The 14642-nt window shown below is 35.2% G+C and overlaps 1 protein-coding gene across 1 annotated transcript; it reads right to left on the reverse strand.

The window, feature by feature from the left end:
* Positions 1 to 6879: 6879 nt before the first annotated feature.
* On the reverse strand, positions 6880 to 12291 carry LOC110709458 (lipoyl synthase, chloroplastic-like). Its single transcript, XM_021887669.1, has 8 exons — positions 12102 to 12291; positions 11348 to 11730; positions 10734 to 10897; positions 9229 to 9319; positions 8976 to 9133; positions 7828 to 7999; positions 7547 to 7657; positions 6880 to 7126 (listed from the first exon to the last, which is right to left on the reverse strand). The coding sequence occupies exons 2-8, from the start codon at positions 11711 to 11713 to the stop codon at positions 7040 to 7042; spliced, it is 1149 nt and encodes a 382-aa protein (XP_021743361.1). The 5' UTR covers positions 11714 to 11730; positions 12102 to 12291; the 3' UTR covers positions 6880 to 7039.
* Positions 12292 to 14642: the final 2351 nt, after the last annotated feature.

A 14642-nucleotide genomic window follows, 5' to 3' on the forward strand; every position in this document is an offset into this window, starting at 1 on the left:
CGCGGTATATTGCGCCGTGTCACGGTATTGCGCGCCGTGTCACAGCACACATGCCGTGACGCGGCATTTTTCTAGGGTTTTTCCGCGGCGCCTTTTCATTTCTAGGGTTTCGTGCTTCACCTCTCTTATTTCCTCTATAAATACGAGGTTGATTTCCTCAGTTTCGGGGCACCAAAAATCATTCTCTTCCTCCCTGCACCAACAATCATAATTTTTCAACTATTGGTTCTAAATTCTAAGATAACCAAAAGAAAAGAAAATTATGAGCCTAATTTGATTATTGAATCAAATATCCCTAAAATTATGAGATAGTTGAATCAAATTTGGTTGCTAATGTATTGCACAACCCTCTAAATTTTGGTGAATTTTCTTGACGTATTTTTTGGGAGCACCTGGACAGTGACTTGTACTTTAATTGATTAAGTGTGGTTTAATGTTCGTTATTGATATATGTTAGTTGGTTCCATTGCATCTAAGTTGAATTATGCTGGGAATAATTTTTCATGTAATAAGGGTTGTAGATATTATGGTATACTTCGTGTATAAACGTTGTAATTTTCTGTCTTTTGTCCAGTATTCAAGAAGATAGAACACGAAAAATGCAAATTTTCCCATTGAAGTTGCTGGTTCCCTCTACTAGGCGGGTAAACAACAAGGTTTATTACAACATTAACAACCAACACCACGATGACATCAATGGCGATACTAACAACAATTCTACAACACTAGATGACGATACTAGCCTTTGCAGCTCAGGTGCATTATTTATCATCAGTATGGTGTTATTTTTATTGGTTGTTATTTTTGTTGTTGTACCCATTTTCGAACAATATGATGGTCGTTCTGTTCCGAAGTTTCAAGTTGATTCTCTTGTGGTGACTTCCATGAAAATATATAATAATAGTAAAGATTATTATTCAATTGTTCAAGATGAGAAACACATAACGGCTGATTTGGACTTTACTCTCACATTGAAGAAAGATGAAGGTTTAATCTATTTCAACCCTATGCAAGTGTCACTTGAGTATCACCAAGATTTTCTTTCTTCGACATCAATTGAAGCTTTTCTACTAGACGAGAAACAACACCGGCTGCAATTTTATATGCGGATCAAGGATGATGCACACCTTCAAAATAGAACCGTGGATTCAATCTCTAAGGATTTGAGGGGCGAAAATGTTGTACAATTTGCTCAAAAAGCACAGGGTCACTACATACGTTGGCATAGAATGTATTTTGACAAATGCAGTATCAAACTCGTGTGCGATGACATAAAAGTTGGGTTTTTACCTGCAAACAACTTGACGACTGGGTGTATGATTGACAGTCCACTCCCTTGCAAATCTGAATCTGCTTGTAAATATGTTTATTACTAGATGCATGCAGAGTGTGTAATAGAATTTGTTTGGCATATTTTTGGTTATTTGAAACTAACTTTCATTCTACTTTGGCATTAACTTTTACTATGGTTAATTATTTGATCATTCTTATATTCACGCGTGTTTCTTGTATCAGTTCTAGCTAAGTAGCTAGGCATGTTTCTGGTTGTCTATTCGGGGGAATTCTTACTAATCTTTATTTTTGGGTGAACTTCATGAATTGCTGAGTATCTATTTTATGTTATAAGGATACTTTAGTATAATTTATATTTGTATTCAAAGGAGAAAAGGGTATTTTGGACTTGTGGACACCAAATCCAAGTTGTAGGATAGAAATTAAACTTAATTTTGAAGGAATAAGATTGACATTAATTACAGGCTTGAATTAAAGAGATGAGGTTGTCAAAAAAATAAATATTAAAAAGATGACAATTGATCCATTCAAAGTTTTCTTCTAAAACCTAGTCCATGTTAGTATATTTGTGTGCCTAGGATTCCTCTGTATTTTAATAAGTACTCTATTTTTCCGGGCACAAAGTTTTAGGTTGAATCGTAGAATGCATTAATGTTTTAGTGATGTGGGATAGGTTGAAAAATAAAAGAAAAATATGAATTAGCGGGGAGGAAAATAATAAAATATTGCTATAAGTTATTAGCGGGGAGGAAAATAATAAAATATTGCTATAAGTTGATGGTCAACGCCGAAGAAAGTGGTCAACATTACAAAAAGATATATACCATTACACCATTTAATGGTACATTTACTTATCAAGTTGGTACACCTGGTGGTATTCTTGCCCCTGGAGAAAGTATTATTGCAACTGGTAATGCTGCCATGGTCTTTTCCATATATTCATCTGACAACAATATTTTTGCATGGCTTCTTTTCTTCCTTTGTGGCTCTTTTTCGGTGGGGCTTTTCTACATAATAATCTCATGTTTGTATTAAATTTGACATTTTGCCCTTGCTTTTAGACTGTACCACTATAGTATTAGATTTGCCTAAGCTTTATCCTTGAGGTCAACTCTCCATTGACAGGTTCTGTTAGTGAAGATTCAAAGCTTTTTAAACACAAATTTTTTGTTTTGAATTTGGCAGTCTTTAAGTTCATGGAGCAACCAGAGAATAGCGAGAAAATGCAAGACCTCAAGAAGAAGGTTAAATTGAAGGTTATGAGTCTAAAGGTGAAAGAAAAGGTGAAAGAAGAAACAGAATATGCACCAGAGCTGGTGAGGATATAGTTCTTCTGTTAGCAGTCAAACTTTTATCTGGCCTTTAAATTGTCTCTATTATTGCTTGGATTGTACTCTCCTGATTAGTTGAGTACTTTAGCTAGGTAGTATTGGTTATAACTAATGGGGCCTTTTAAAAGATTCTAAAGCCTCCCACGTTGTAGAATGTGGAGTATAAATTCTTATACCTATCATCAGCAACAGAGGCAACAATCATTCAAAAGTTACAAATTTGGAATTTCTGAAGCTTAATTACAATTGATATTATCCAGTTTAGGGTAAGGGTAGATATCTGACAGATCTAAGTTAGATTGCCTTCTATATTTATGGGAGGTTTGAAATGGTTGCTGCAATATATTTATGCTTATTGGATTATTATGTGTGTCTGTTTATTTATTTATATATTTTTGGCTCAAAATCATTAATTTGATATATAAGAGCTGAATGACATATTAAAATTGAAATACTTGTCATATTTACTGAAGTTATGAGAGATTTAACAAGTGGATTTGTTGCTTATATTTTCAATGTGCAATTTACGTTGATATTCTCAAGCAAGAACTTTATATGATTTTTGGAGCCTAATTTGATAATCTAATAATTGACAAGTGTGGTTGCTAATTTAAATATCAGTTTCACAATCTAGGGTTTAATTTCACATTATCACATATCATAACATTAGTATATCCAATTTAGGGGTCTTCTTTGGCAAATTATTGAAATATTGGTCATATTTACTAAAGTTATGAGAGATTTAACAAGCGAATGTGTTGCTAAAATTTTCCATGGGCAACTTACGTTGATATAAAATCACGTAAGAAGATATTTATGTGTTTTTTGGAGCCTAATCTGATAATTCAGTCATTTTTGGTTGTTAATATATTGCACCTTTGAGCTTAATCGAGCCCTTAAACTAATTTGATAAATTTGGTGGTTATTGGTGTCAAAATTGATACACATGCCCTGGTATTAGATGAAACAAACATTTTGGTATTAATTTTGCATTATTCTTGTCAATGTATGTATTTTGGAGCTCCTTTATTGCTACCTTTTGTGAGTTGTGTCCCTTTCTCTCTCTTTCCTCTTCCTCACTCCTCTGTCTGGCATTTTTGTTCTGCTTTTCCCCCGCTCCACATCTCTAGCTAATTCTCCATTACTTCACCTATTTGTTGACAGGTTTGTCATACAGAAAAGAGAGAGAAAGGGCCCTGTTTGGTATACAGAAAATTGGCATCAAACTATTAAATTTGAAATAAATTTAAATAAAAAAGAAATAAAGAATCAGAGAACATAAGTTTGATACTATTTATCGTATAAATTCTTTATTAATCGTATAAGTTTGATACTATTGAATTGCAATTTTAATGTTCTGTGTGTTTACCATCCTCACTTTCATCTCAGTTGCATTTAGCAGTTGATGATTTGGAAATCAAGGCCTTGAAGTCAATGCATGCATGTTTGCTTAATGTCCGAAGTTATGCTCAGATTGGACTTGCTGCGCAAGAGGAAGCTATGTTCATGGAAAACCAAAACAAAGGCAGAAAGTTGAACTAAGAATTACTCACAAGCTGCTCGATCAGTACATGATTGTGGCTGCGTGAAACAAGAGCTGATCATCATCATTAACAAGAGCTGCTGTGATTGCTGACTTCTTTTGGCTCGTTTACCTTCATTACAGAAGCTTTTTAGGTGATTCTTTTTTTGTATTTTGGTAATTTTCTGTCTACTTTCTGCCTGTAAAATTTCAGAATTTTTGGAGTTTATTTGCTATTAAACTGGGCGGATTATTTCAAACTGGTCAGTTTTGGTTCAAATTGGTCTATCCTGGCTGTTTGTGTGCGCTTTAATAGGGCTATGCTGCAAATTTTGCTGTGGATTTCCTCTCTGATTTAGGGTACATTAAGGGTGTTTTGGAAATAAAATTGCACTCTTTATTTCCCCCCATGTTTTCTTGTGTGTTTATTCTGTTACTTGTATGTGATCACTATGGCAGAGGAATTGGTAAAAAAAAACTTATGGACATTTACTTGATCAGAGAACAGAACAAGTAGCTGATCAGACCAAGGCTAGATTCAAGGCTCTCTTTAAACTAACAAGTGACTGCACAAAGAAGAAAAAGAGAAAGGATAGTGATGATGAGTTTGAATCAAAGCACTCTAAAATCGATTGATAGGCATATCGAGCTCGATGATTTTACTGGCCTTGGAAGACCAGATGACTTTCTTGAGTGGGAGAGGCGGAAGAGAAGATATCTGAATATAAAGGGTTCGATGATGCTAAAAGGCTCAAGATAGCCTACATAAGCCTTACAAAGAATGCAGAGGTATGGTTGGACCCTTTTTTTTTTTTTTTTTTTTTTTATGGTGTTAGAAGATCTCCCCAACCTCATATTATTATATGGGTTCATATGTTGATCGCTTTGCTTTGCTCATGGGGCGATCAGATTTGAATTGTGATCATAGGAGTTCAAGTGAACTTGAAATGTTTTCCTTCTAATCTATGTGCTTGTTTCCCAATCTAATATTTTATTGTGCTGTCAGCGCTTAAGGAGATAAGAGAGATGCGCAGTAGCAGCCATGATGACCGGCTAAGTGAGAAAGAACAACTACAGCAAGGGAATGAGATGGCCGAGTTTGCCTAATTGTAGGTTCTTCTTGCAAGCTTTTTTTATGAGTTAATTTACCTTTTGCTTATTATGTTGGTTGAACCAGATTAATATTTTATTATTTTTTTTTTTTATTTTTCATAGTGCTGATGCTTGCAAGCGGCAACAAACACAAGAGCAAGAGCAGTCTGGAAGTGCTTCTATTATGAAATCAACAAAATCTGAATACTGCACCTATTGAGAGTGATCAGCAAAAAGCATTGAAGTTTGGCTTTTCTGCCTAAGTCATTCTTTACGGGGATGCACTGATGATGCACTTGAAATATTAGTGTACATCTGTGTCAAGTGACACTAGGTGACAGCGAAACAGCTTCTTCTCAGCATAAGGGCTCTATGCAACTACAAAAATCGGCTGGCCATGTGAAAGAGAGATCTACATCATGTCCTAAAGCACAATAACGAATCTTTTTTAAGAGCACCAATAACAAGACCACTGCAAATATGAATTATGCACAAAAAAAAGCTCGAGCATGCAAACTAGCAAGGTTCTCACAGTAAGGAGTTGTATCTTCAGACAATAATATGGCCGGTTTTCTCAGGAGTGCATCAATTCCTAGCAGTATTTTGTGATACAGTAGTGTTTTTTTTGTACTCATTTGTTAATTTCTAGGTTTTTTGAACATTTTTTCGATTTTTATTGATTGTTATTTTTTGGGTTGAATTTCTCGATTTTCTAAGGATTGTATGTGAAGATTAATATTATTTTTTTTGAAAATAGTTTTGTTAATGAAGCATAGAACAAATTTTGTAATAAGATGTGTGTGTTTTTGAAATGAGGGTAGGACTGATTATAGAGCTAGAAATCTCATGATTAATCAGGACATGAACTAAATATTCAATTATTAGTATGTATGGGTTGAAAGGATTTTTTTTACTAATATCAACAGCGTCGGAAATTTTCATTTAAGGCACGCGTCGCACCTAACACCATAGTTGGTGTTTTGGCTACTACACAAAGTTCAGGAAGCCATACTTCAGGATATTGCAGCCAATTTTGCCTAAATTGATAGATGCTCCAATTCATTTTTTGTACTACCTCCGGTTTTTTTTATGTGCAACTTTGAGGAATATTTGTGAGACATAAAATATTCCAAAGTTGCACATAAAAAAAAAAAAAAAAAAAAAAAAAAAAAAAAAAAACGGAGGTAGTATTACAATTTGCCATCACATGAATTGGCCTTGTCCAACTGCTTTAGGCATTTACATTGAAATATGTCGTATATATGGGCAACCTGTGCAACTTTTCTTTGTAAAATATTTCCATTCTCAATGTCTACGCAAAATGTAAATCAAATACATACAAGCTAATGTATCGACTATGTTTTTAAATGTGATTTGCATGTACGAAGTTGTGAGTAATTTCAATATTTCGCTTGCCACAATTTACTCCTTGGAGCTTCATTTTTAAGAAAAGCTTGAAAACCTACAAATCGGAAAATATTTGCGGTTGACGGTTGAGCAAACATTACTTGATTAGTTGATTGGTTAAATTATAATTGCATATATAACAATGCACTAAGAACGTTTTTCATATAGAAGATGGTTGTGCTGAGTATGCAAAATTAACACATTTTGCATAGCTTTGAAAACTAAGAACACATATTAGCAAAAGAATATATATATTACTAAATTGAATAAGTTCAATAAATTTGATCATAGTGAACTAGTGCTTCACATCTGCTATTGCTGTATAAAACATTCATCAAAAAATCTACTAGCTTGTTTTGGCCTTATGTGTGATTCCTAAGTTTGAACATATGAGCTAGAACTTTTTGCTCAATGTGTCTTTAGCTCTTTCTTTCACCATGGTCTGAACAAAGAGCTCTCCTGCTCGATATGATGAGCGTACCTACAAAGGAGGAAAGAGAGAAAATCAAAACTCATATACTCTAGTAGTGTTGTCCCCATAATATTCATTATCAATAACTATATTAGGTCGGATAAAAAAATATTTACAATTAGAAAGATGAGAGCATGTTTATGTTTCAATATATAGGGGTTTACAATGACAGAATGACTAAGGAAGTAACCATAGTGTTGTCTCTAATAGATCTCATATTTTATTTATTATATATATCATGATGGAAACAAGATTAATTTAAGTTTCATGGGCGTTCAGAAAAAAAATTCATTAGGTTGTGGAGGAAACATGATTAGCTTGAACACTATTGATTTTAGCATTCAAGAACTCCTCGAGCATTCAGCAATATATGAGATAGAAATCAAAAGTATCATCTTAAAATTTAATTAAACAGGGTAATATACTTACGAGTGGGCCACTAGCAACATAGCGAAAACCTAAAGCTTCGCCATACTCCTTCCAAAAAGCAAATTTCTCAGGAGTAACATACTCTTTAACTGTGAGGTGCAATGGTGTTGGCTGCAAGGAAAAAAAGAAAGATGAATAGCTTAAGCCCTCATAGAACTCGTATAGCAGATAAAATTTCATGAAGGTGAATTAGGAATGAATATAAAGTTAGAGTTGAACTTGGTGAGTACAAAAAATCAAAGCACAACACAAAGCCAATAAAGTCAGCAGAAATTTCTCACTTGTAAATATTGTCCAAGTGTCAGAATGTCAACATCAATTGCTCGAAGATCAGCCATGGCTTCCTTCAATTCATCATCTGTTTCCCCAAGCCCTAGCATGATTGAAGTTTTTGTGATCATCCCATCCTTGCTAAATTTTGCATGCTTGAGCACAGACATGCTCTGTTCATACCTGCACAGCAACTAAAACCACTATAGCAAGGAATATAACATATATATGTGTGTGCCTTGGAGGCATGGACAATCATGTTAGTTTAAGGTATGACCGTAACTATAAATATTTTCTTACAAAATCAAGTAGAGCATAAAATAATTTAAATAATTCTGCTATTAGGAAACATTAATAATTTTTGAAATATTCATAGGTTTAGAAAGCCATAAAGCCTTAGTCCCATTGAGGAGGCATGCTCTAAAGTTAGCTAGTTACGGAAAGCCTTTTTATCCCTTGCACAGAATCCAATTAAGCATCCTTCGAAGATTGTCATAGGGGGTTATAGACTTATAGCCATTATTGATTCATTGATGTATCTCACCGTCCCCAGCGCAATCTATATAACCCTTTAAAAAGTTAGTAACCCCCTACTGTTTATTTCTACAGTATATTGAGTCACAAAAGGGTGAAATTCACTGTAGCTTATAAATAGTAGCCAAAATAAGTGCTGTGTTTTGTTCTTTTTGCTATTTTCCACTTTATCTGCTTTCGGCTTGCTTCTTCCTAATAAAGTTTGTGTCAATTATTTAACATATAATTTGAGGTAATGCACAAACTTACAAAAACTCTTATCTTGAGAACATCAAAATGTTACCAAGTCTATCAGAGATTTGTCCAGAGTCCCCAGACCGAGCTAGGTTTTTCTAAGCCACTGATTTCACCTAGTTTCTGAGTTCCTTGAAGTTTGACTGCTTATGAGAAAACCATGTTTGGTCTTATCACATAATTGGAAAAGACTAACTATAGTTCCCGTACCTGCAGTAGGTCTGTTGCTAGTCAAGGTTCAGTTTCCAATAGCCTCATCCTATACATTTAGAGCAAAATGATTTAAAGGCCCACAATTTTACCCATGAAAACTATGCAAGACATGAATTTAAAAGAGAGGCAATACCAGTATGTTGATACTAAATTGCAAATATAGAAACAAAAAACTGACCCTGCCCGAGGATCTCTAACTATTCTCTGAAGCCGCTTGGCAGTTTCAATGTTGTGAGCAAAAACATCTAATCCCGAGTGCACCAGAGTATCTACAGCCTTCAAGTCTCCCCTAAAATCAGAAGTTAAACATTCAACCATGATTTCAGGCTTGAGTTTCTGCACCATCAAATGTTTCCTTGTAATTGACATGGTTAGAATTTAAGAAAACTGAAGAAAAGGTCCACAATAAGCTACTAAAAAGTTCCACCTACCTTCATGGCTTTGACTGTTTGAGCAAAATGGCCACTTCCACCATCAAGCAAATCATCCCGGTCAACACTTGTTAGAACGATGTAATCAACACTACAATGTATTCCCAAAGGATATGAGTATATAGATCAAGACATTTAGTGCTCAGATATGAATATTTTATAAAATCAGCAAACTACAACAAATAGCCTATTCTTTACGAAAGTATAAATTTAGTCATGAAAAGGTTCTAAAGTGATTACGTAAGCAACTGTCCTACAACACACCATACCTCTTCCTCATTTATAAACCCAAATTTGATGGGTATAAGAAACATATGGTTAAAAAGAATCAAGCATCAGGCTGCATTGTTTATGAGAGATTTCATGGAATGAAATTACAGTGTGAATATGCTAAGAGCTCCAAGATAAAGATGTGGCGCTTAAAAATAATGATTAGTTTAAAAAAAAAAAAAACAGCAAATCAGTTAATGCACATCTGGAGAAATGTTCAATGGGAAATGACAAAAAGAGTAAGTTTGACAAAAAAAAAACAACATAAATTACACCCCATATTTTTTTTTTGGAAAAATGAAAACTAATAATCCCACCTTTGTCATTTCTGCTCAAAATAATCCCACCTTTTCGAAATCTGGAAATAATCCCACCTTTAACCCCCATATTCTCAAAACAAGCCTTTTACCGGTTTAAGAAATTGACAACTTGTTTTAGAAGGTGACTTGCCACGTGTCACCTTCTAATTGGCCAATCCTAATTTTTTAATTAAAAAACAAAACAAAAATAAATTTTATTTTTTTTAAAAAACAGCCTCCTTCATGAATCCCGACCACTTAACAGCACCCACCGCCCCGGCGAACAGCAGCCCCCTTTCCGGCGAACAGCAGCCCCCTCTCCAAATTGAACCCGGGATGAAATAATCTTCTTCATACTCATCAACCCGGGATTATTAGTTTCCATTTTTCCTTGAGGGAGCTTCTACAAGTGCAGTCAATCAGAAAGCCCTAAATAAATGAAGACATTTATACTCCGGATGTTATTCAAAATCCTAATATTCTTTAGACATATCAGCAAGTTTCAATATCCTAAGACAATCCAACCTTAATTTTATGTTCTTTAGTTGCTGTAAAGGTTAATGAGAACTTAATAAAGTTTGTTAGAGATTCCTTGAACTTTATTGGTAATTTCTACTCTTAGGTTTGGATTTCCAAACAAAAAATGGACTAACTCAACATATTGAGGGTTCCTTCAGGTATCCATTACTAGGCTTTAATTTTTACCTTTTGTAAGCCCGATGCTGTTAAGGGCTATTTAATTAAGCACCTGAGGAACACTTTTTTTTTTTGGTGAATTGTTTACCTTCCATATATGAAATTTATAAATGAAACACTAACAAGTTTTAGAGCTTACATATACCAATCAAAAAGCATCTTGTAATACAAAAGGAAAGTAAGAGGACAGGATTAAGTAAAATAATAAAAAAAATTACCAAAAAGTGGTATTATACATACCCCCAACTTACGACAGCGGTAGCAGTATTCTCTGGTTCCATCGGATCAGGTGGTGCAGGGTTTCTGCTCGTTTTAACAGCACAAAATCTGCAACCACGAGTGCACGTATCACCAAGAACCATGATCGTGGCAGTTGCAATTCCATCCCCACCCCCATTCCAACACTGCATTGTAAATTTCAGATAGATGGTAAATGGTCCTAATACTTCATGTGCTAACAAACACTTAGAAAAGTTTAATGACTATACTTCTAACCTACTATCATCATTCCCTAAGCAACATTAATTCCCAATTTAAAAAGTAAATTCTAGTAGGATTAATTTTTATTTAGTTCTAAGTATGCCAAAAAATATAAATAATCAAATGCAACAACAAACAATTTGGCATGATGCAACAATATCCTAAATTACTTAAACTCTCCGTTTTAACTTAAGTACCCATGTCGGATCCTCCGGACATGGGCAGGACACTTCAAACCCTTTATTTTAAGCCAATATCATGAAATTTTTCACACAATCACAAACACTTGGACACATACTTGAGTCAAAGTCTCCTTTCCATAAACTATCAACACATTCACAAATGATCATTAAAAAAAGAAACAAAAGAGATACCTCTCCAATGTTGGGGCACTGGGCTTCCTCACAAACAGTGTGGAGATTCAAGCGAGAAAGAGACTCTTTCACCTCCTCGAATTTCTTCCCTTGGGGAGCTTTCTGCCTCAACCAATTTGGTTTCGATACATTTGGGTCTCTTCCCGTGTGGGGTCCCATTCCTCCTGGATAAGGACCCAATTTCAAATTTGCCGTCTCCACAGATTCTGGCAAGTCTGCACTTATCTTGGTTCCCGAAGAAGAACTCAGCTTCAAGGTGATTTTGCACCTTATGTTAGATGATTTGTAACAGGCCCGTCCCTGAGCCAGGGCACGAGGGGCGGACGCCCTTGACCCAGGGAGGAAATGTCTAATTTCAAGTTCCATCACAACATCAATGACTTCTGCAACACATTATCAACCAAATTTGATTCAGTGATAAAATTAGGCTTGAAAAATCACATAGTTTTAGGAAAAAAATGTATAATTTCTAGTTCCATGCAGGCCCGTCCCTGAAGCAGGGCAGGAGGGGCGGCCGCCCTAGGCCCAGGGAAAAGAGATTTAATTTCATATTGAATTATCTCGAAAAATACATAATTTTAGGGATATTTGATTCAATAATCAAATTACGCTCATAATTTTCTTTTCTTTTAGATATGATGTTTCATAATCTAAGAATTTACAAACCCTAAACTTAAAAATTAAATTAGATTAGATCAAATATAAACCCTAGATTGTGAAATTGATGTGATGATAACAACAACAAACAACTTACCTTAGAAGCTGCTTCAACGGGGGATACAAGAATTAGATTCGACGGAGAACGCTTCAATGGAGAACGCTTCAATGAAATAACTCAGAGTGGTAGGAAATAGGAACGGAGGCCTTTAAAAGCCATGACCCGCCATAATTATAATATGGGTCTGATAAATAAATGGGGCGGTTCTTTATATGTTCGTTTAATTACGAGATAGGTGGACTTTATAAAGGTTTTAAGTAAACATGTTTTAAATATCAATAATAATAATAATAATATATAATAATTATATAGTAAAAGACACACCAGCAATGACACGTGTCATTTCTAGGTGCGTCCTTAATTTTTTATTTTTTTTTTGAAAAAGAAAAAAATCAATCATAGAATAAAATCTTATACGAAAATAATTTATTATATATGTTAATAACAAAGATAATTACTTTAAATATAAAAGATTTGATTTACTGAAAAAGAAAAAAATCAATCATAGAATAAAATCTTATACGAAAATAATTTATTATATATGTTAATAACAAAGATAATTACTTTAAATATAAAAGATTTGATTTACCTTTTCACACAAACATTTATGACTATAGTAGAAAATATTAATATGATTTTTCGACATATAATGATTTACTACACGAGAGTATTTATATTTTTTCCCCCTAAAGTTATTTATTTATTGATTAGAATTCACAATAGAGTAGTGTATATACTTTTACTACCCCTTGAATGATAATAACCCCGCTCTTTCCCTTTTCTAAGTGAAAATGAGTTACTGTATTAAATTATTTTATTTTATTTATAGAAACATTACTACTTACTACCTTAATATATAAAAATTAGTTAGAATATACTTCATAATATTAATATAAACACACACAAAAATCTCATGAAGATCAATATTATAGTATTATTTATTGCCCTCATCCAAAACATGTTGATACTATATATAATTATATATTTGAATACAATATCTACACATCAATATTTCAATTACTTAATAGACGATTTTATTATTTTGCATTTAAGAATATCAAATTATTCAATTTATACTTATTAGATATATCCACTTATCTTTCATATTTTAATCAAAGATTATCCAAAATGTTTTTAGATTTTTTGTTTTATTGTTGTAAAATAACCAATTATATTGAAAAGTTGACAACGTGCTTTAGTGCGCGGTCTTAGGGTGATTTAGTGCTCACTTATTGTCATATTCTAGTTATTTTGCTAACTTATCGCTCTGTTTCCGCACTTTTTTATATTTGTCATGCTTCACGGGTTTTGTTAGTGTTTTGATGCACTTTCAAGGATGCTTGGACCCCTACAGGACATCCTGATGGTCGAGATAGAAGCCATGGCCTTGAGGTATCTTTGGCTTGGCTTGAATTTCATTTGAAGAACTCCTGGGAGCTGCACGACCATGCATGATGATTAGCACGGCCGTGCAAGGGAGTTTGAAGATTGGCAAAGCCCTCTGAGAAGGCTGCACGACCGTGCAGAAATTGGCACGCCCGTGCTGCAAGCTGCATGACAACGCATGATGTTGGCACGGCCGTGCAAGTTAGCTGCTGATAACGTCGAAGCTTCTGCACGCCCGTGCCACAAACTGGCACTATGTGGCACGCCTGAAAGGAATGGTGTCCTTCCAACAAGTGTATTATTCTGATAGAGGGTTTAAAATTATCAGGAAGCTAATTCTTCAGTGAGATCATGTGATCAGAATGCCTGGGTGGAGGCCGTTTCCGATCTGTAATATTAGTGAACAACTGATATTACAGCTTTGTCTTGACTGAACCTTTCGGGTCGAACCCAAACGAACTGCCGATCCGAACCGACAAATCAATCCGAAGGATGTGATGAGTCATTAGAGTATTACAAACACAAACGTTGGATATTGAACCTAGGGCGTCGAGACCGAGCGTCGCAAAATCAACAAGCAACAAGTTCGAGCGTAGCCGTAGCATCACAATGGCCTAGCCATGTGGACGCTAGGCTAGCTCGAGCTAGCATGCACTGTGCATGGCTAGGCGCAAGCCTAAACGCACCATGTGTGCTAGGCGCACGTGGCAGCACCATCGCTAGCACTAGGTGCTTGCGTGTGTGCGTGCCTCGCATGGCAGCAGCATGCGTGCTGGCTTGCGAGCGTGCCTTCGCATGGCAGCACCAAGCAGCAGCAGCACACTATGCTTGCTGTTTCGGGGGTTTTTGATGTGTCCAGCGGGAGAGTTACAATTCCTAGTATGTGTGACTGACGCCTGTACCTGCAAAACCACGAAGACTCCGGTTGGTGGGAGCTCCGCCTTCGACGATCAAGTCAGTAACGTACAGGAGGTAATAAGTGCGGAAATAGTTAATACTCCTCGCTAATACAGGAGGATTCTGCAATTAATATTGCTCGGGATTTGTGTTTGTATTTATGGATGCCCAATAAATGAGGTCTGACCCACTATTTATAGTGGGGAGACCAGTACCCCATCTAGGGTTCAAAGGACATGTGTCAACAGGGGATTGACGCCTGTTGACCTATGGCTGGATGCCACGTGTCGCAAG

The sequence above is a fragment of the Chenopodium quinoa genome, unplaced genomic scaffold (assembly GCF_001683475.1).
Source record: "Chenopodium quinoa cultivar QQ74 unplaced genomic scaffold, ASM168347v1, whole genome shotgun sequence".
Classification (NCBI taxonomy): Eukaryota; Viridiplantae; Streptophyta; class Magnoliopsida; order Caryophyllales; family Amaranthaceae; genus Chenopodium; species Chenopodium quinoa.